General features: G+C 48.2%; 1 protein-coding gene across 4 annotated transcripts in view; it reads left to right on the top strand.

The window, feature by feature from the left end:
- The first annotated feature begins 1,149 nt into the window (after window positions 1–1,149).
- LOC144113086 (uncharacterized) overlaps window positions 1,150–22,793 on the top strand; it is a 54,851-nt gene continuing 33,207 nt past the window's right edge. For all 4 annotated transcript variants that reach the window (XM_077646004.1, XM_077646005.1, XM_077646006.1 and 1 more), the window contains exons 1-4: window positions 1,150–1,287; window positions 16,986–17,171; window positions 19,012–19,098; window positions 22,342–22,572. In XM_077646004.1, coding sequence (XP_077502130.1) covers window positions 16,992–17,171; window positions 19,012–19,098; window positions 22,342–22,572 — 498 coding nt within the window. In that variant the 5' untranslated portion in view covers window positions 1,150–1,287; window positions 16,986–16,991. The remainder of the gene's footprint in view (window positions 1,288–16,985; window positions 17,172–19,011; window positions 19,099–22,341; window positions 22,573–22,793) is intronic.

Genomic DNA, 22,793 nt, shown 5'->3' with positions numbered 1-22,793 from the left:
TCAGTCTGTCGTCGCCCGGCGCGAACCGTGCATCATCGTGTGCTCTGCATAGCGCATGCTCCTTGATGTTTCGATGAAGAGCGACAAACCGGGAATAAAATTTTCCCGAGTGACCGCCGGCCCTTTCCGTCAATAGACCGCCGACTGCTCTCGCCAGTGCTCGTATGCTGCCGAGATACTTTGTTCAGAGCACAAGTTCGCGCAATAAATAATTTAGTGAGCCGTGTGCGCATCACTTCCAAACGTGGCAATGTCACCAAGCGAGGCACCTACCCTTACTGATTCTCTCGAGCAGCTGCCGTGCATACGGCTATGCGAAGATATCACTGCTGCCTTTATCTTCACAGTTTACCTCACGCTTTCTTTGAACAAAGTGCGAGTAAAGCTCACGTCATCAGCCAACCACTTGGAACGCCGCAAGTAAACCGCTTCGGCCATCCGACTTATGCGCACCTTTACTTCACGGATACACGTGGGTCAGGGGTTATGGCGCTCGGCTGCTGACCCAAAAGACGCGGGTTCGAACCCGGCCACGGCGGTTGAATTTCGATGGAGGCGAAATTCAAGAGGTCCGTGTACTGTGCGATGTCAGTGCACGTTAAAGAACCCCTGGTGGTAGAAATTTCCGGAGCCCTTCACACCGGCGTCCCTTGTAGCCCGAGTCGCTTTAAACCCCCATAAACCAAATACATGTCAGCTTTCTCCCGTAGCAACTCAGCATCAATCGACGCGTAGCGCTGTGTCCCTTGAGCACCGTTTTTCTCGTCCTTTGTTTTTCTGTTTTTCTCGTCCTTTGTCACCATGACGGAGCCAGCACAAAATAGGAAGACAAGCACCATATAGCATAACTATCAACTGTGCTTTAACATCGGCCTGCTCACGCCGCCACGATCGTGGCGAGCTTTGTCATCTCCGCCCGGTTGAAGGCGCTGGCGTATCTCCCTTTCCGGTCTTTCACCGCCGCCGTCCATTTCACTGCGAACAAGCGAGCGCACGATGCCAGGCAGCTGCTTTTGCTTGCATGGCTTACTTCGCTAGCCGCCGCCCCGACTCTCCGTAGCGGGAACGCCGCGCAGGCTAATGGAAGGAAGGAAGGAAGGCCTCAGACGTTGCTGGCACATACCCACTACGGGGGAGTGGCCAAGAACAGGCTAATCTTTCCGGTGACGCCCGACACGCGGCTATCTTTGTCGTCGTCGTCAAGGGCAACCGCCATATCGCGTGGAAACAGTTCCGCCGCCGAGCGACGCCCGAGCGCAGCTGGCCGCAGAAGTCGTCCGGTTGACGGTGAGTGGATTTGCCCGAGAGGCCTTTCTTATTCTCTCTTTCGAGCTTGATTCTGACGACGAATTTCCCCGACTCGTGCAGAGCGCTTGCATGCGTACGCAAGAATTCAGGTTTGAAAACCTGCGCTGTGCACTTCCTCTTGTCGCATTACGTGTTTTGTTACAATCGGCCATAGTTCCGTAATGCAAGCTAAACCAGCTTGCATCGCTGATCTATGCCCGAGTTAGCACTGTGAACCTGCGAAATGAATTGTCGAAATGAGGGCGAAAAGAGTGGCATTGCCTGCTCGCCCTCAACTGGTCGATGAATTACTACATGGCGCGCTTCGCATCGGTCACGAGATGCGGCCTACTGAAGAAATTGGCAGGCTTTAATTGCTTTGATTTTCTCTCGAAGCTTCGAGGAAACAGATTCAAGAGGCAAACGTACACGGCTGTCATAAAATGCGTCTTAATTTTAGCATTTTGCTCAATTTGACGCGTTTGTTTCTTGTTGGCTTTAAAGAACGGCTGCTTTGCGCACGGCACGGAGTGCTTGTTGTGAACGACTGATAACGACGCTGTGCCCCTTCAGCGAGAAAATAGAAGCGAAAAACAGCCATGAATGTGGCGTCAGCTACACTAGAACCGCTCGTGTTGCTCTTGTTTAGTGCAATGTAGTACACGGCCATCTAAAGCGTTGCAGTTTGTAGTGGAAGTACGCCTGACAGCCGCCGGCCACTTTAACGTCATCATGCGGGCTCCTGCTAAGCCTTCTATTTATGCCAAGTTACCTAACTTTTTTTTGTAGCCACTGCACAGCCCTAAGCGTAGACATTATATTTATGTCCGATAACTGGCTTACATTGCTGCCTAAAGCTAAATTAAATGCATGAAAGTTCTCCTTCGCAGCGCAGTATTTTTATTTATTAAAAGTGCCTGTACAGCGCCCCGCAGGACATTATTTTGTAGGTGTGTTAACTACATTAACAGAGCATAGAGAAACTACACATCTACACATCAAAACATAAAATAGCAAAAAAATGTATTAACTGCAATAATTACATATATAGATGAAGTGCAGCAACCAACCTGAGAACAAAAATCAACTAAGAGAAATGTTAACAAACCTTCGGTACAGACTACTTTTCTATGTTGAATTGGAACGCTCCTCAAATTAAGTTGTTTTAACGCTCAACCAACCCCGTGAACAGTAAATATCAAAATGGTATTTCCTAAAGCAGCCTGGAAGTTCGCTCAGGCGACTATTTCATTACTGAGCAGACGTCAGTCATTTATCATGTTCGGAAAAAATTATTTCAGCGTATCAATCCGGTCGTCATATTTCGAACGTTCATGGCATTGTCCGTTCTACTGGATGCATTGTGAGGCTTCTATATGTGGTCATTTCTATCATTTCCGTTTTTTGTTGTAGATATCAGCAACAGTTTTAATCTGAGAAGTTCACTGCGATAAGTTTCCACCCGAGAGCTTCTCGAAGTTCGGAGCCTCAAACATCAAAACTATCTTTCGCAGTTACAAATCATCGTGCAATCTTCTGGACTGGTTCCAATCTGTCTTTTAAAATATTCGTGAATTGAACCCAAGCCTCATTCATATTCAAGAACTAGGCCTAAGCCTAACATGCATGATGCACACCCTTGCAGTTTTGAACAAACTTTTAGCATAACTTTTTTTGAACACAGTCGATAAGGTTTGGTTTATGGGGGTTTAACGTCCCAAAGCGACTCATGCATTGAGAGACGCCGTAGTGAAGGGCTCCGGAAATTTCGACCACCTGGGGTTCTTTGACGTGCACTGACATCGCACAGTACACGGGCCTCTGGAATTCCGCCTCCATCGAAATTCGACCGCCGCGGCCGGGATAGAACCCGCGTCTTTTGGGCCAGCAGCCGAGCGCCATAACCACTCTGCCACCGCGGCGGCCATATTCGATAAGCGCCGTGTCACTGATCACAGCGGCGAAATGTGCGGGAATACATGCGTGGGCGCAATAAACAAGCTGGTGCAAGTGTCCTCTGTTAGGCTGTTCCGGATAACGGACCCAACCCCACTTGCTTTTGAGTTCGTTACAGGGACCCCGGAACAGGGGGGGGGGGGGGTCGCCCCCCCCCCCCCCCCTAACATTTTTCCAGAGGAGGCGGCGCCCCCCTTCCTCTCCCAGTCACCAATTGCTTGCAATTGTATGAGATTTCTGACAATTGCAACACTTCAGTTCTAGGACTCTCTTATTTCAAAGCACAGTGGGGCTGAGCTACTTGGCTTTGTAGCTAGTTGTAAAACATTTCGTATATGAGTAACCTAAACCAGTCATGTCCCAACAGAAGTCGACTGTGACCCGTGTACATGATCATGATCAGCGGAATTAAAAAAAAAAAAGACTGCGCACACGTTTACAATGCAACTGATTGCTCCTCGTGCGTAAAGCTTCCCATTTCAGTTCGTTTTATATTGCCGTGAATCTTTGCCCCGTTTGTTCATTCGCGGTCAACAATGCCGGCACGCGGCTTTATCCTTTTGTTTCGTAATGCGAGGTGCAACCAGAGTTATCTCCATTGATCGTGGCCACGTGCAATTGCTTTTCGTTCTTTACTGGAAGGCTCCTTGCCAGCTTTAAATTGAGAGCGGCCAAGAACTGCAGACATTCATTTCGATGACCGCCGAGCACGCTTGTGATTATCGCCGCCGCCGAGTCATTCAGTTCTTAGTGGGCCTCGAGTCAGCCCCTTAAACAGTTTCTTTTGGAAGCCTTTTCGTTGTCTCCCTGACTGCTGGAGTGTGGTCACCACAACGTGACAGTTTGCATCAACGTTTGAACATTGAAAAATAGAAGATAATAAAATAAAATATGATTTGTTATGTAAATGAGTATAAAATAAATAAATAACAAAATAAGCTCGAAGTCTTCCCCCCCTCCCCTCCTCAATAAAGTTCCAGAGTTTCTGGTCCGTTATAACCATTCTTTTTCATGTAACAGAAAATAAGTAACCGATTACAATTATTGCATCTGAAATGTCACTGATTACAATGGTAAATAACAGCCCCGGAGAGGTAACAACAATTACAGAAAATTAATCGATTACTATTGCGCTACATGCCTTCCAAGTTACATTGTCATAACAAAATTACATTACAATGAACTATACTGCGGCTCAACTGTGCGATATTTTGTTACATGTCAATTATCAAGTTGTTTGTCGACGTTGTCGTCGCTTGTATTAATTAAGGCTGCGATTTGATCGACTTGGTAATGATTCTCTGTTAAGGAGCGCGGGAAGGCGGGTCACACGAAAGAAGGACCCGCAACACAAGCGCTGACTCGCAACTGAATTTTATTCGGAGAAACAGGGCTTAAAAGTTCTCCTTTGAATAGCAAAAAAAAATACAGCGAGCTCCAAACGTAAAAAGAAAACCAATGCTACTAATCATATACAAGATAGTGAAAACAGCACCTAATCGCCACGGTGCAAGCGTGCATGAAAGATGTCTTTTACGGATAAATGTATAATTTCCTTATCATTGAGCGTTATTGATGAATCACTAATGCAAACGTCTGTGTTATTGTGAATGTGAAAAGCTTCTAAAATTTCACTTGCTAGCTGGTCTGTTTGGCGAGGGTGACGGTGTTACAAAAGATAGGAAAGAGAGGAGGAGGAGGAGGGAAAACACACACCACTGGGATGTTTTTCGCTCCCTTGTATGGTGAGTAGTATTGTTTCTTTTTACGTTTGCTGTTTTTGCTGCAAAAGAAAACTCAAAGGGCCGTCCCACCGAATATGAATCAGTTAGGAGTAAGCGCTTGTGTTGCGTGTCTTTCTTTTGCCTCTCCCGTTTTCCAGCGCTGTTTAACAATGAGACGCTAATGTTCCCACGTTTTCTCGAGAAGAGATCAGCAGCTGCATTGTCACACTCACCGTGTGTGCGCTGGAGGGGAGGACGGTAATATAACCTATGAACGCCTCGTGCTCCCATCTCGTAGCTGCGCACATAGGCCGGCCGCTGGGGCTTGCATGCCTGGAAGCTTCTATTATCGGCGTGAAATGAAATGCCAACAACGGAGCGCATGGCAAAAGGTCCAGTTTACGCCGTCTGCCTGCCGCCATGAGAGATAGGCGCGCACATTCGGTTTGCGATAGGTTTACTTTTTTTTTTGGCGTTCGTTTTTCTCGCTCTGCCACTGGAGTTCCGTGTTCGTGCTGTCTAGCGACCGTAACTTGCCCAGCGCCGATTCGCTGGTGGCAGCGGCTGTAGCCCGCGTGAGTGAAGCGAGCGCTCTTCGCTATCTGGCCTGCAGCGCCTTGCTTCTGCTCCTATCGGGGCCCTAGCTCTTATCAGCGTCTAGTTGCGATACGAACAATGAAAAATCCCGACCGGGTGGCGGTTGGATGGTGTATGGGGGTTTAACGTCCCAAAGCGACCCAAGCTATCAGGGACGCTGTAGTGAAGGGTTCCGGAAATTTCAAACACCTGGTTTTGTTTCCTTTTAACGCTTAACGTCCCAAAGTGACTCAAGCTATGAGAGACACCGTGGTGAAGGGCTCAGGAAATTTCAAATACCTGGGATTCTTTAACGTGCACTGACATCGAACAGTTAAACGGGCCTCTAGAATTTAGCCTCCATCGAAATTCGACCGCCGCGGCCGGGATCCAAGCTGCGTCTTTTGTGTCAGCAGACGAGCGCCGTAACTACTTAGCTACCGCGGCGGCGGGGTTGTTTGGAATCTAACGTGACCGTTGCTGAGTCGCTGGTTTCTAGATGTGAGCAGAATCTTGCCGTACCGCAACCAGAAATGAGGCGCTCCGTGGGGCAAAGCGATAAAGAGCTAGGAGAGCAAGTAAAACTATCGCCAACTGGAAGAGCGCGCCTATATATCTCGTGGAGAGAGGCAGATGGCGTCAAATGGACCTTTGGCCACGCGCTGCGATGTTCGCATTCCATTTGGAGCCGATAGTACGACAACAGAGAGCGACGTGCTCATGAGGAGCTGCGATAGCGTATACAGCTCGCTCGGTCGAAAAGGCCGTCGCCTTGTCCTAGGATTGACAGGAAGGCCTCAGACACTGGACTGAAATATTCCCAGTAGTTTCAAATGAGAAATATGCATCGGCATTGGGGTTCGAACTCGTGGCCCCTGCGTGCCAGGCGGGCACGCAACGCATATGCCATAAAGGTTTTTTTTTTTAATTGCCTGTTTCAACAGTTTACAATAGGTCACAAGCAGATTATGTTCTGCACTGCACTCTCAAATAACAGGAGCGCACATTTATTTCGCTCACATGAGAAACTCAGAACCGTATAAATATGATACTTAAGCGTCAGAAATTGCGCGGAATGAAAATGCCGGGTTATTGTTTTTCATTGTATAGAAACACATGTGTGTATGAGTATGTAGTGGCGTAGTATGTCGTTCAGTGTAACCTAGACGGTGATTGGTAATCGGTAACGTGATCGGTAATTGTGATTGTAATCGATGAACGTGATCGGTAATGTCATTGTAGATTGGCAATCGGTGAGAAATGAGAAAGAAAAGGAATTAAAAAAAGGAGGAAAAAGAGCTATCGCGTCTACTCTTAAGGAGAAGCTTTAGCGCCCTCCTAATTTTTTTTCTCGTGTTTTAGTTCGCTTAACTGCCGCTGCCCCTGCAGAGTTACGCTGCCTGCTAATGTCCCTTTGCATGTGTGTTTACTTGTGTTTAGATGATTGTGCTAGGTGGCGGGCGCGCGCTTCACGTGTTTTAATACTGTGGGCTGCGGCACCGAGCTCCGAACTTGTGAAGGTGCGTGGAATATTCTAAAAACAGTGGCGTCGAACGCATTTTTTTTTTTTTTGCTGCGCTCCGTAAGCCGAACGTCCGTACAGTGGTGCGAACTTTTTTCTACGAGTTTCCTCTGACTGTGGTGCCCGATCAGCGGCTTAAACAGGATACCTTCAGGAAGCAGACAGTGTGCCTACAGCTGAACCATCCACGAGGCACGAGGGTTGCTCACAGTGCCGTGATTTGAAGGCGCAGGCTACTTTCCCAAGCCGTGCGCCCAGCAAAGCGAAACAGCAGGCCGGGCAATGGCTTGTGTACCAATCTGAAGAACCACTGGAAGGCTGAAGCGGTATCCTTGTGGCCAGAGCATCCGCCTCGCATTCGAGAGGTGATGCGGTCGATCGCCAGGGCTAGCGGGCACCCCGTACCCAAAAGTTCTGGACAAAACATTTTTGAACGAGAAAGAGTTTATGATCGTAATTTTTTCACACATTGTAAGATTTCACTGTGACAATCAATATATCCGCAGACTTTCATTTTTTTTATTTGCTATTAGCAGCAGAGTGACACTTCCTATGCCACCCCGCGGCCACGATTTACAGACGGTAGAGCCAATTCCTACTTAATAAACGTGCACAGCGAATGGTGTACGAGTCGCAAAGCGCCCCCCCCCCCCCCCCCCCTCTTTCCTTGACATTCGTCCCTGGGCTACTCAGTGGCCATCCAATGATACGAGCAGCAAACGGAAGCTGTAAGAGCGAGGGGGCCTCTACCCTTCCTCAGAATGGCGCAGCAGAATCAGATGTTCAGAGAACAGTGCTGTCATAATTACAATATGCCAACAATCAAAGGTCATGCTATGACTACGGGTAATTGTGTTTAATTTAATTTAAAGCTTCTGCTTTTCTGGAACAGAGTCAATTTGTGATTGCGACAGAGGTGTTTAAAAGGCAGTCCCGCGCGTTCCAGGGTCGGCATATCGGGCAAACCCTTGAAGCTTCTTTGGGGTCTTTCCCTGGTTCGGACCAGGCGAACGGTTTAACAGTGCGCGAGAAAGGCGCTGACCGATGCAACTCCCGTCCTGGCGGCTGCTTCATATCAGTTGGCCATGTTCATTTAAAAAAGAGAAATAAGTAAAACACATTATGCAGTGTCTACGCCGTCGCTTTCAGTTGCCTAAAACTGCCGGCCCGGTTAGAAAATTGCGAATGTCCCTTCCACCATCTCGGGCCCACGCCTCGTATGAGCTAAAATTAAAGGATCATGGAGGCTGTGATTACACAGCGAGAAAGCGATGCTGGTTAAATGCTGCAGAAATAGCACAACCTCTAAACTGGAATGCTTAAACTTTACAACGCATGCTTTCGATTCAAGAAAAGCTGCAAAACATAACTTTATACATGACGCTATAGAGGTCTGCATTGGTCGGTATCTCGACTGGGTCCGTCCCCACTCGCCGCTACTTTGGCCCGGACTCCGAAACCCACCGCGGCCCGCTATCAATTTCTAATCACCGCCCCGGCCCGGTGCTCATACGGTAAAAACCGATCACGTACGTTTGCTTTTCATGACATAACCTTGGTTTAAAAAAAAATACGAGTAAACCGACATCTGTGGGGCACCGGAAAGAGTTGCAGAAAGCAAGAAACGCAACATCGGGCTCGTACCAGCGACGAGTGCCTACTCAAGCTGGGCACAACCTAAAAAATCTGCTTACAAAAAGAACACTGCATCCTTTTCAGAGGCTCGTGAAGCCACACTTTGGAATCAAATTCTAAAAACAACGGCTTTAGCGCAAGCGCAACCTGTTCCTTCCAAAGCGAATTAGGATGCTTAGCGTCGTAGCGCACTGTAGTTCATAGCTCATAGCGCACTATGAGCGTCCTAGCGCACTAAGAGCGCACGGACTTAGCTTTACCTACAAGGTGAGAATGCTTCGCACAGCAGCGAGAAATATGGAATATCATTTTCAAATAACGAGAGCGCTCCCCTTCGAGCAGAGATGGTAGCTCTATAAAGTCCAAAAACTCCAGGTCCCATGAGAGGTATTCGCAAACCCAAGGACTGCATCAGCATGAGTTAGGCGAAGGTTGTCTGAAAATATAAAGTGCCTTAAATTAGTCAGATTTCCGTAGGTCAGGAACGCAGGCGAAGGTACCGTTCTACTCAAGTGGAAAGCATCCATCGCTAAAAAAATGTGCCGCATTTAACTGTGCGCTTTACGCTACAGATGCCCACGTGGTCCCCAAACTTTTCCTAGTGATAATACAAAACACCGTATAAGTATTGCTCGTTTCGACAGAATCCTTGGTTTGAGCGCCTTCTTGAGCTATATCCCCGCCTCCGTGCTCTGTGGAAGCCGCCGAGTACGGTGCAGGGGTGGGGGGGAGGGGTGCTGAGTTGCGGCGCCTACTGACAGACAGGTAACCCTATAGAGCGGCCACGTGATAGTTCTCGGGGCGAGAGCTCCCGTAATAGGCGGCGGTGATCCGGTTGCGGTCCGGACATGATCGCTCGCGATGCTTCACCGCAGCCGATTTGTTCTCGCTATCACGAAGGAAGCATCCCCGCTAGCACCAGTATTTGCGGTGAGGTCGAGGTTCTCAAAGCTGCACCGCTGGTAACTTCCTTTCGAAAAGAGTAACTAATTTTCAGTAATAAATAGACAAAAATAATTGAATTATCCGGAACGTTAGCGTTCGAACAAAGTAATCGATTAATTACAAAATTACAAGAAAATGTGCTGAATTACATAAAATCAATTACTTGTAAAGCGTTACGTACAATCCTTCGGTCTTGTTTTCTTCACGCCGCTGAGAAGAGTTTAGAAAATGGAACGTGGTACCGCCTTTCTTCCTGGAACAAAGAGGAGTATGAAATATTCCTTACTATCTCCTAACCGCGGGAAAGCCGCAGCGGTGGCTCAGTGATTATTATGCTCGGCTGCTGACCCGAAAGACGCGGGTTAAACCCCGGCCGCAGAGGTCGAATTTCGGTGGAGGTGAAATGCTAGAGCCCCGTGTACTGTGCAATGTCAGTGCACGTTAAGGAACCCCAGGTGGTCGAAATTTCCGGAGCCCTCCACTACGGAGTCCCTGATAGCCTGAGCTTTTGGGCGTTTATTTGAAACCCCCGTAAACCAAACCTTACCGCGGGTAAACAGGCAATTTCAGTGTGATGCACATAAGTTTCATCCACCCGTTAAACATTTTTCTATCTTGCTGCACATCCCAGTGTAGCTAATAGAATTGTATTTTCAGTGATGTCTAGGAAGAACAGAATTATGTTGCGTACGATATAAAAAATTATTTGATTGTAAAAAATTTGAAAATCATTAGACAAAATGTCATAAGAGCGTTAAACATATCTAATAGCAATATAGGACAATAAAAAAACGAATAAACGTTTTCTGCGTTGATATGCCAAAAATGAGTATTCAGAGTTAAAGAATTCTTCATGCTTAACTCTACGGTCAGCAAAAAAAGAAAAGAAATCAATTGCTCACGCACAGCGCTTTGGGCCACTCCGCAGCGTAGTGCCAAGGTGGGCCCCTGGCTGTTTTGCTGATAGCTGTGTTCGCTACACTGCTGGTGGCAAGGAGCCGAGCCGTTCAGAACACGCCCGATACCTTCATAGAGGCCCTGAAAGCAGCGGATCTCCTTTGCAACGGCGCAAGCAAAAGCTAGAAGGGACTATAGGTTGTGGTCTGATTGATCACTGAGAAAAACTGAGGAAAAATACGCATTAAGACTTCCCGTTTTGCTCAAATAGTCTTCTAGTGTACTCTATTATTGTGCAACAGAGACAGAATTCCATTGTTATCTTTATTGGTATTTTCAATGTGCTTGCATACTCTGATCGTCTAAGCAAAAGACTTACGTATAAGCGTTAAGCGTTTTCCAGTTGATTCTTAAGGAAGCCCGCCAATAACTTTAGTACTACTGTTGTGAAATTAGCGCTACGCAATTCCCTTGATATCCAAGGTTTTACAGCTCGCTGTTTACCTGACCCTGTCTTCGAAGGTACGTCGCGTGTGACCATATAGAGCTGTTCCTTAAATATCACGCACAAGCCCTCTACGTCAGACATTTCAATATAACTGAGAAGCGAAGGGAAGTAGATCACTGAAGCCTTTTTTTTTTGCTAGGATCATAGTTCCCTTACTCATACTAAAATATTTTTGGACGCCGTCTATTGAAAAGTAGATAGATAGATTGATAAAGAGGAGGAGGGAACGACAGGGATGTTAACCAGAAAGGGGTTCCGGTTGACTACCCTACACTGGGGAAGAGGGATAAGGGGACTAAAAGGAGGAAGAGAGAAGGAAAAAAGGAATAACATACACACACACACGCACAACGCTGTCACAATTTGTCACTCAATCTAGTCGCTCTCAAGTAGGCAAAGAGTGTCTTGTATGCCTTGAGGGCAGTCGACTGCTGTGGCCACGGACCGAGGATCTTTTGCTCTGTTAATGGGCGAGGATCGAGGCGGTCCAGGGCCCAACACAGTGTATGTCTTGCACTCGCAAATGCAGGGCACTCACAGAGAAGATGAGCGATGGTCTCCTCACGACCACAGCTTTCACAGGCTGGACTGTCGGCCATCCCCATCCGGAAAGCATAGTGGTTGGTAAAAGCAACACCGATCCATAAACTACATAACAATGTTGCGTCGCGACGTGCTAAGTTACATGGAAGACGAAGGCGCAGTCCAGAGTCCAGTGCCTTGAGGCGGAGGTTGCAAAACTCTCCCGTGTTCCACGCTAAAAGTGTGAGCTCCAGCGCCAAAGGGCGAAGGCCACACGCTGCGTCAGGTCTTGATATTGGGATCCTTACTGGAAGTCCGTCGTTGTGAGCAGAACGCGCAGCCGCATCGGCCTGGTGATTACCGTTAATACCACAGTGTCCTGGCAGCCATTGAAAAATGATGTCATGACCTTTGGAAACGGTGCCGTGGTACAGTAGACGGATCTCAGCAACAAGTTGGTCCTGCGACCCGCGGCGTAGCGCAGCTTGCAGGGCTTGAAGGGCTGCTTTAGAGTCGGTTAAAACCGTCCAGTCATGTGGAGGTTCTTGACTGATGAACTCTACCGCAGCCCGTAAGGCTGCGAGTTCCGCACCAGTTGAAGATGTTGGATAGGTCGTCTTCCCTTTCATGAAGATGGATCTGGCCGGTATCACCACCGACCCCGCAGAACTGGTCGAGTGAACTGATCCATCTGTGTAAACATGTATGTGGTGACTGGTAAGAATGCAGGTGATTCAGTGTCAGTTTTTTGAGAGCGGGTAGTGATACACCAGCTTTCTGCGTAATTCCAGGAATATAGAGGTGAACCCGAGGTTCATGAAGACTCCATAAGGGTGAGCACGGTCTTGACGCAGGGGTGAATTCCGATGGAAGATATGCGCGATGGGCTTCAATGACTGGTAAATGCAGTCCGCGGCATAATTATTGGGAGTGTTGCGAGGTGATGACAGGGAACCCGTGTGAGGTGCCGAATATGTGTTCTCATGGTGTCAACAGCAATGTATGTAGTAACAGGATGTTCCCGGGCAACAAGAACAGTTGCTGCTGTTGATGCACATTTAGGCAGTCCAAGACAGATACGGAGACCTTGCGCTTGCACACTTTGAAGGGTCCTGATATTTGTCTTTCTAATGGAACTGAATATCGGAAGACTGTACCGCATGTAGCCCAGAAATAGGGAATGGTACAGTTGCAGCATACAGCGCACTGATGCGCCCCAGGACTTTCCCCCGAGGAAGGAGAGGACGTGGACAATCGCAATTAGTCTCTTTCTCATGTCGTAGATATGTGGACTCCACGAGAGGTTCTTGTCGATGACAACACCAAGGAATCTGTGGCTTCTCTCATAGGGAATGGCTTCACCATTAATGCGAATGGTGTAGCGTGACATTATTTTGCGTGTGAACGCCACAAGTGAACACTTTTCGGTCGAAATTTTCAGGCCCTGCAATCGAAGATATGTCAATATCGATGCCGCCTTTTGAAGTCTTGCACGAACTTGAGGACGGGTCACCCCTGATGCCCAAATACATATCATCTGCATATACAGAGACCTGAGCAGATTGAGGCAATACGTCGACCAGGCCGATGAGAGCAAGGTTGAAGAAAACTGGGCTCAGCACTCCACCCTGAGGGACTCCGCGCGAATTTCGGTGTAAGGACGTTGGTCCGTCCGCAGTCAGGACAAAAAACGACCTCTCTGATAAATAGCTGCGTATCCAGCTGAACGTGCGGCCTCCAATCTCAGCAGCTTCCATTGCGTCCAAAATGGCCTGATGCGTTACGTTGTCGTACGCGCCCTTGATATCCAAAAACAATGCCACGGTCAATCTTTTTAAACTTTTGCTGTGTTGCACCGACGTTACAAGGTCAACCACGTTGTCGATAGAAGAGCGGCCCCGTCGGAACCCAGCCATGAAGGTTGGATAAATCTGATATCACGCCAAGTACCATTTCACGCGTGTGAGCAGCATTCTTTCCATGACTTTGCCGATGCAGCTGGCGAGTGCAATTGGACGGTATGATGAAAGGTCGAGCGGTGATTTCCCCGGTTTAAGAAGTGGAACCAGACGACTGGTCTTCCAATCATGAGGAACTATTCCAGCAGTCCATGACTTGCCATAAGTGTCCAAAAGAGCCCGTCGAGCTTCTTGGCCAAGGTTGGCAAGTGCGGAGTACGCCACACCATCGGGTCCTGGTGATGATGACCTTCTACAACAAGCCAGCGCAGCATCAAGTTCTTCCATGGAGAATAGTGCATCCATCCGAGAATCCCTTGAGGGTGGAACATTGTTGCAGTGCAGCGTTGCGCCTGGATTCGGAGGGCCTGTTATTCTTGCGCAGAATTCTTCGGCTACCTCAACCACACTGCGCCTTTGGTGGAGCGCTACGGATTTGAACGGGTAGCGCTGTTGAGGGGACGTGCGAAGACCCCGAATTACGCTCCAAACGCGTGACAAAGGCTTCCGTGGATCAAGTGTTTGGCAAAATGTCCTCCAGCGTTGTGTTTGTAGTGCCTGAATTCTGCGCTGAATCTTCTTCTGTATGCGCCTAGCATCTCTTAGGTCTAGGCGCGACTTTGTGCGTCGGTATCCGTGCTCTGCCCTGCGCCGTTGTGATCGTAGTCGCCCAATTCGAAGTCAAAATCGGTGTAGTTAGCGACAGGGTTAAAGGGGCAGGTGGCGTGTTCCATGGCCTCCTTAATTTTTTGTTCAAGACCGGTAGAGAAGCCCTCTGTGCAAGCTTTCATAAGTAATTTAAAAACTGTCCAGTCAATGCGCTGCCTACACGTGGCTGGGGAAAATGTGGAATGGCCGGTAATAATCAGATAGGTTGGGATATGGTCGCTGCGATGGGTTTCTACATCCGAAAACCACCGGACGCTGTTGGTAAGGCACTGTGAAACGAAAGTCAAGTCCAAGCAGCTGCCATAAGTCACCCCTCGAATATAGGTCGGGCTTCCGCCATTAAGGCACTGGAGGTCATGGTCAGAGGCGAAGGACACAAGCTGTCTTCCTCTAACATCCATCCTAACGCCTCCCCACATGGTGTGATGAGCATTTAAGTCACCCATAATGACTCACGGAGCAGGTATAGCTGCCATCAAACCACTCAACCTTCTGGCTTCGAAACGACTTGATGGCGCCAAGTACACCGCCAGTAGCGTAAACGTCAGGTCTCGGCTCTTCACTGTCAGGCAAACGTACTGATTGTCTTCGTTCGGAGGAACTGAATGTTGCACATATGTAAGTTCACGTCGAATGTAGACGATGACTTTGCTGGATTTGTTGCGCGTGGGTGATGCAAATACCTCGTAACCGGATATTCGCAAAATTCTCGGGGTATTCGGTTCACAAATCACAAGAATGGGGAAGTGATTCTCGTAGACGTAGTGCCGTAAATCGAAAATCCGGGACTGGAGTCCACGAGCATTCCATTGGAAAATGAAAGCTTGCTTGACTTTATTTTGAAAATACAGGTCCGAAGGAGCCATGATGCCTTCTACTCTAGAGCCGCAAGGACTGTATGTAGCGCGTCCAGCACTTGAAGTGCGCTTTTTGCTGCTGGCGTGCGTAGGCTGGGATGCAGAGCACGCATGGCATTCAATAGTGACGTTAGCATTGCAATCACTTGCATATCTGGGCCATGGCCTTGATCATGCCTGTTGGCTGGATCAGTCGTAGGCGCTGCACACTGCCCTGAGTGTGCCAACATCCCTGACACTGCAGGCGTAGAAGGCTTTGGCAGTGGTGGCCAAGTTGCATCTGAGACAACAGGTCCAGCCTCACCAAGCGCCAGGCTCCCTTGATTTGGCACGGATTTTGGTGGAGGCGGACAAGCTGCAGTTGCGTTTGGGGCATTCTTCTCAAATGTGACTGCATTCTTTGATGACCTTCGGCGGCGCGAACGACGTCGCCGCACCTTTGTGGCGGCTTCTTTGTGTGTAGAATGGTCTCGCACCATTTGCTTCAGTACCGCCCGCTCGATCTTCAGACGGGGGCAATCTTTCGAGGAAGAGTCATGAGGGCCGTGGCAGTTGGCGCACTTCAAGGTAGTCGCGCGGCAAACGTCACCTCTGTGTCTCGGAGAATCGCGGGCACACGATGGAGTTGATGCAGACGCCGCTCACGTGGCCGATCCTCATGCACTTCCTGAATTGAAGTGGCTTAGGCACAAAAGGTCGAACTGGATGACGAAAGTGTCCAACCTATCAGGCTACATCCTATTACCACTCCTTTTCGCGTCAAAACTTTCCTGTATCCAGCAATTAACCGCCTGTGTCTTGGCCACTCCCCCGTAATGGGTATGTGCCAGCAACATCTGAAGCCTTCCTTCCTTCCTTCGACGGGATGTCGGCTGTTGCAAACGATTTCAGGCATGCTCAAGTCGCCTCCCAGAACAATCGCATCTAACGATAAGTTTGACAGCGATTTTGAGACGCTGTGAAATACTTGCGGGATGTGCGAATTTGGTTATCTGTAGGAAGGGCCTGCCGAAAGGCTATTCCCATTTGACAATATAAATTTGCACCACACAGACTCTGTGGATTCATGAGCACGACGCAGTGGTACACTCTGAATATTATCACGCACGAGAATCAACACTCCATCTCTCCACGAGAATCAACACTCGGTCCATAGCGATGGACCGAGACGCTCCATCGCTATGAGCGTCTCGGTCCTTTCGATATGCTGTGTATGGCGAAGGAACAACTTCGGAGTTTGTTACATTGGGGTCGAGCCAATATTTGGTTCCAAATAAGTCAGCCTAGCTGTGACACACCTACTAAGGAGGCAAAATCAGCAGTCATGTTCCTGAGGTGCCGAGAATTTGCGATAAGAAAACATACCTGGCCCGCAGAGTTTTCGTGGCAGATGAGCACAGTTCGACGAACCAAATCTGTAGCGGTGTCAGAAACGTATGTTTTCCCATCAACGATATGTTCTTCAGCGCATACTTAGCGTTTAGGTCCTGGGCATATGTAGTTAACCTGCTCCTTGACTGACGTACAGGTGCCCACAAAAGTTTTCGGAACACGAAAATGACGGTTTAATTTCTGGCCAGTCTAAGCGTGCAGTCACGAATTGATGCATGTGATCCGTACTTTCCTATGCGACCTGAACAACGCACTTCTGAATGCCTGGTTGTGCCTCTGCGTAGAAAGGAAATTGAACTTTTTCGTTTTTTTCGGCGTTCCGAAAACTTTTGTGGGGACCTGGACAGTGCAGGAGTAATCTTCGCTCAAACATTAATAGTACCCTTAAATTTCGATGCAGCAGACAAAACACGTTACGTGGGCTTCATGCTGGTTTCTGGTAATTTCTTTGCTGTCCATATATTTCCATCAGACTACTCTCAGTGTAAGCTGTTTTCGCTGGCTGAAGTACCCGCCGGTTTTTTTTTTTTTACTCAGGAAGCTATGGACTGCAAGAGGGTCGGCTGCAGCGGCCGAGTCCAGCCAAATGGCGACGTACCTTTCGCAGTTTGTCCGGAGTGCCGCTCGCCAAACTGTTTGAGGTGCAGCGCAATTCACGAGGACCAGTCGTGCAGGCAGTACCAGAACAGCATCCGGCCTAAAGGCTCGCCGGGAAAAATAGCGGTAAGAAGCGGGAGCGCCATTACAGCGACGTTTTGTACCCAGCCTCTCGGTGCCACATCGCCTGAATGGGAAGGGCGGCATGCGAAACACTCTTTCGCTTGTTGCTTTTACATCTTCTTATTTATTACCTGTGCTGCCTTCCCTATCGTGAATGGCCATCCCTATGCTCTCTGTAATCCGGTGTGATCGTCTGTAAGCTATAGATATTGATTTTTTAAAATAGAAATAAACATCAGTGGCTTCTTAGCGTCGCCTGCGGCTGAGTTTATGGACATGCCGTTGCTTATTAATGTACTTGCTTGCATTGCTGCTTGACACGAAAGCATCGTGCGCGCTCTGAGAACAAGCCTATCTGTTCAGATGCATGAAAACTAGCCCAAGCCGTCGCACGCACCGTTCTCGTTCGAGTGTCTTATAAAGGGTTAACGTCGTTATTGAAGTATGAATAAGAGTTGTACAGGCGTTCAGCCTTGAGGTAAGGCAGATAACAGTTTTGAAAGTGCTGAGTTGGTGTCATTAGCGAAGAAGTTGCGAGTGGTTGAGAAGAAAATATTCAGATAACGTAAAGACGTTGGCATCGAGATTTAGGTGACAACTTTTAAAGAAATAATTTTTGGCATACTTTATCAAAAGCCATCGCCAAATGTAAAAAAAATGCAGTCTGCGCAAGATGACTTGTCTAGTATGCCATGTAACTTAAAACTAAGTCTCACATCAATAAGTTTTGCGGAAACAATGTAAAGCAGAAGCGAACACAAAGGGACGTGTGTTATTTTGAATTTTCTCCATGTCCTAGTGAGTAAAATGATACGAAAATATGAGAAATTCTCAAACACCCGGCTTGTGAACTAGGAGATGCACCTTCTCAATTTTCCAGTCAGTGGGAAGGCTAGATGTGTTGATCGGCTGTTGAAAGAGTTTTATTAGTAAAATTGAACGGTACACGCAACTATTCTTTAGGAACTGAGATTTAACTGAATAATATGAATTACACCGATATAATTAACTGAATGAATAAGCTGTGCCCACCGACATGCTACATTAATAAGCTTAGCAGATGACCAGAAGGAAGTTCCTCCTGCTGCGCGAGTATCGCATCGAATGCACTGTGCTTCCGAAAGTTGAACGCCGTGGTGCTTCGCATAGCAACAGCTAGCGCGACGTTTTGGAGTCTTCGTCGGCTACAATCGCAGACGCTTCGCCACACATTAAACCCTCCATTAAAATCCCACCCTGGCTAGTGTTGTTAAACGCACCGCTCTATAACGCAACGTGGTGTTAAACCTGCAGCCGTGTCACTGAATTAAGCCAGGCGTTCGACACAAATGTAGCGAAAATTCAATGACTGCCGCCTGCTAACGCGGCCCTTGCGTCACCAAGCCCTGCGTTGAGGCCATGTGTATATTATGAATAATGAGCACACCAAACATTTAAGGAATTGTTTCAACGCCCATTAAGAATTGCTAGTCTCGGTGCGTCAGCCTGATGGTCGCTGTTAAGAGCCAGCCGTGGCACTTCCAGCAGCGCTTTTATTCATCTAAGCGGGCTAGGATTACTGAACTGTAGCACATGCAGGACCACCACTTCAATTTCGGATAAAATAGTACAAAGGAGAAATAATGGCACAATTAAGCTCAGAAGCCATTTTTTTCTGGTGCGACCGCACGGTGTATACGCCGCCGGCGCGGTCTACCGGTCGCAGCTCCTCGATCGGCGGTGGCGCCCCTAGCGGACGCTTTTGTCTCCATTCCAAACTACGGCTGTGGTCTCATGACCATTAGTAGTATTGAAGTTCTCTTGTTATGTTGCTTTCTGAAATGTGCGAACATTCTAATTGCAGGCCCAGAACAGCACGGCGTGTTCATCTCCTCGCTCCGCGGGATCGGACAAGTCACCACGACAAGCGCCTGCTCCTACGGCACCGCCTGTGAGTATGAACTGTGTTCCTATAGGAAGTGCTCAGTGAGCAAGGGCACGAACAAAAAGTCGGCAGAGACACTTAACACTGCTTACGTGTGAGAAGGTGTAAGCCCGCCTCTCACTCTGTGAACGCAGTCGCCGCGCGCTGCGGCGTCATGTAACCCGATGCCATGCAGCTGGCAATTAAACGTCTGCACGGCTCTACGTAGCCGCCGGCGCGACGCCGCCGTACCTCTTCTGTCTGCGCGCTAACTTCGTGAAGGCAGTCGCCGCCGCACCGAGGCCCGCGCTACGCCTTAAGGGTATGACGCGGTAGCTAAAGAGTTGATGCCCATATGTGCACATTTGGTCTTTCTCTACTTGACATTCATAGATACCTGGGAGTCCTCGATCGTACCGCTCCTGGCGCAGTGGCGGTTGAGCGCTGCGCCACTACCCTGGGAGGGCAGGTGCTGCCACCGGCGAAATCTATGCGATCCAGGTTGCGAGCAACCTCGTGCGGCCAGTCATTAATTTAACCTCCACCTGCCAGGTTGTATGAGCACGCCATCTTTTATGGGTACCATCGAGTGTTATCACGCACGCACGCACGAACAGGTTTTTGCTCAACTGGGCAAGTAAGGCTTACGGCTTAAGAATCACTGTCATTAGGCGTTTTTAGCGTACCGGAGACGTATACCGGTTTACCGGACCCCTACTGCGCACGCGCAGTGGCTCCCCCTAACACGAACAATGCCACTGCTCACGCGCAGGAGGGGTACGGTAAACCGGTATACGTCTCGGCTAGTAAGTCTCCGGTACGCTAAAAACGTCTATTATTAATAACGTTCCCATTTGCACTGAACGCATAGCAGATATAATGCACGCGCGAGGTTAGTGACTTAGCGAACAAGCGAACATTTATGGCGTGACTGTTTATTCATGCTTGGGTTGTAATCAGCCCCGTAATCACCGTTTGTCTGATAATTGGCCATCTGAAACCACAGTTCCGCGTAGACGCAGCACTCATGTGGGTCGCCAGCTCATCGCATACATGGGAACTCGTATCAGAAACCAAACTATATATTTCGCACCCCATGTGTACAGGAGCGTATTTACACGACGCTGATAGATTCTCGTCGGGTTTAATTGCCTCGGTGATACTTCAGCATCTTTGTATGCACCGGGAGCGCGAAGTCTTGGTGCTGTTCGATATATATTCACACCCCAGTGAGCTGGCAGATGCATGCGTCCTAGGCCTGCATGCGTGTAAGGGAATGAAGAATGATGGGTGGGGGGGACCCTCACAGCGCTAGCCAACGTTTCGACAGACAAGTTCTCTTGTCGAAACGTTGGCCAGCGGACTGAGGCTTCCCTTCCGCTTCTTGTTCATTTTGTTTTGAGTTGTCAAGAATACCATCTTCCTTTGCCTGTGTGAAGCTCTGTAGGGATCCGCTATGTTGTTTTTTCGAAATAATCATTTCATTTCCGCTCGTCATGTAGTATGGGTTGAGTGCCCGTTGTGCCCGTTGCCCGTTGTTCCGAACTTACTTTTGCTGACAACGCACCTTCTAGCCCACCGAGCAGAAAAGAACTGCATTGTCATTAAGCCACGACTTACGAGATCTACCGCTCATGAGATCTACCGCTCTTGTTAAGGAAAGAGGCATCCGACGTGACATGTAAAGTTTTTTTTTTCTTTCTTCATAAAAAGAAGCATGTGAGTCGGACATAAAGCTGCGTTTATTCCAGACCAGGGAGGTCTGTGCGCCATGTTGCCATTATCCTGTATTTGTAAAATTCGAGGCTGCGTAGGTCCCGGCGTTCTCTTCCCTTCGTATATTCCTCACTGCCAGAAAACAAAAGAAGAAAAATACTGCTTTGTCTTGCATCCATCATTTCCTTCTCCCTCCTGTACACGCACAAGGAGGCGCTTGCGTGATACAACTTTTTCCAGTGAAGCTCCGAGGCATATGGCGGGCGTGATCGGCAGTGCTGCTTGTGGAGATAGCCGTATGCCTCGCCTACTTAATATTCCCTTTGCCAAAAAAAAAAAAAAATAAGAGTTCAGTTCGCCTGTGCACACTCCTGCAGTACAGATGAAGAACTTATGCTTATGCCCAATTGTTGTCAATTGTGAGCTGATGACTTGTTCGTGGCGACGAGAAAGTGCCGTTTGGGTGGTCTGTTTCGGATTACTGGTTACATATGCATGCGCTGCAAAGAACATGCGTGGACACACTGTCTACTACGTAATATGCATGGATCCTTCATCAGCTGCTGCTTGCGAACTATTCTACGGTATAGTTAAACTGCGTAGATTCAGTCACGCTTGCGCATACACCATGAGAAACGATATGCTGAGGAGCGCACTGGGGACTCTGGTCTGCGTCTCGAGACAGCTTCCCAGTCATAGGAGGAATGAACGAACACCCGTGCGCAGCCCATGACGAAATAAAAACATTGGAGCCCATGCACTGCCACTTAATTCCTAGTTCACCTCTAATGCGCTCTACTTAACTCTGTAATGCCCCATGATTCACTTCTGATACATCGCGTAAAATTGTGAATAAATTTAATTTTCACTCGCAGAACTGCATGAATTGATAACATAATCGCAGGAACAGTAGTTTCGCAAAACATTTGTCACAGACGGTTCAAACTGTCAGCTGCAAGGAATAAATGAGGTCTCCTGAAAGGAAAGTTTTCCAAAACCTAACGCTTAGGGCTAAGCAGCCCAAAATCTCTGTGGCCATATTGCCGCATTGGCTGGTGATGGAGATGATTTTGCTTTTGATTTCCACTATACGCCTGCGCATCTTCCTGAAAATTCATCGTCCTTAAGCATTTCTAAGTCAAATGTGAATCAACTTAATTACGCTGTAATGATCTTTTTCATAATAAATCTGTTTTTAGATGTCTGCAATGAAGGGACCATTAGCGATGAAATCCTGTGCGTCCATAAACCAACATTTTCAATGCCAGTGCATTAGGAGGTTATTTCTCGGGGGTTGAACGCAGACAGGGGATGTACCAAACTCTCCTCACAAGGGACCGTTATCAGCACAACAGGCGGGCTTGTATAGAGCAACGCAATTTAAAATTCAGAATCAGGCTTGCTAAGTGCGTACTACTATGTGCTTTTATGAGCGCTGGAATTGTTAAGCAGCTGAGAATGGCGGAGGCGCTTCCTAGATGTTCGAAATGGCAGGCCCTATTATGTTGCGGGTGTTATGCGGCAATTCATCTGTTTTCTTTACTATTTTTGCAGGCTGTTGCAATTGACGACGACTCCTCTGAAAAGCTCGTTCAGTGCAAGGTTGTCGGATGTGATGGTCGGGCGTTCGTCGACAAGACAGACGCGCTGTTTCGTTGCCCTCTCTGTGACCACTACACCTGCATTAACTGTGAGGCCGTGCACGAATCTATGACGTGTGCGCAATACCGGGAGAACAAAGACAGTGTAGCTCCACCTGTCTACAAGCCGAGGATACAGTCTGAGGTAAGCGATTCCAGACACAATGTCCCCTTTTCTTCAGTTAATTCCACGCTCTCTGAAAGCAGGAAGTACTTCCAGAAACGAATTTTCCGTAATGCAAAATTGGGATTAATCTGGGCCAGTTACGTTGCCCTGAGGTCGCATATATTTCACTCAAATTCCTCACTTGATCATGCGCTTTCCTGTTAGGAAAAATTTTATTTATTGAACACTTGTTAACGTGC

The sequence above is a fragment of the Amblyomma americanum genome, chromosome 1 (genome assembly GCF_052857255.1).
Source record: "Amblyomma americanum isolate KBUSLIRL-KWMA chromosome 1, ASM5285725v1, whole genome shotgun sequence".
Lineage (NCBI taxonomy): Eukaryota > Metazoa > Arthropoda > Arachnida > Ixodida > Ixodidae > Amblyomma > Amblyomma americanum.
Note: the sequence above shows the minus strand (reverse complement) of the source record. Positions and strands in the feature narration are given on the sequence as shown.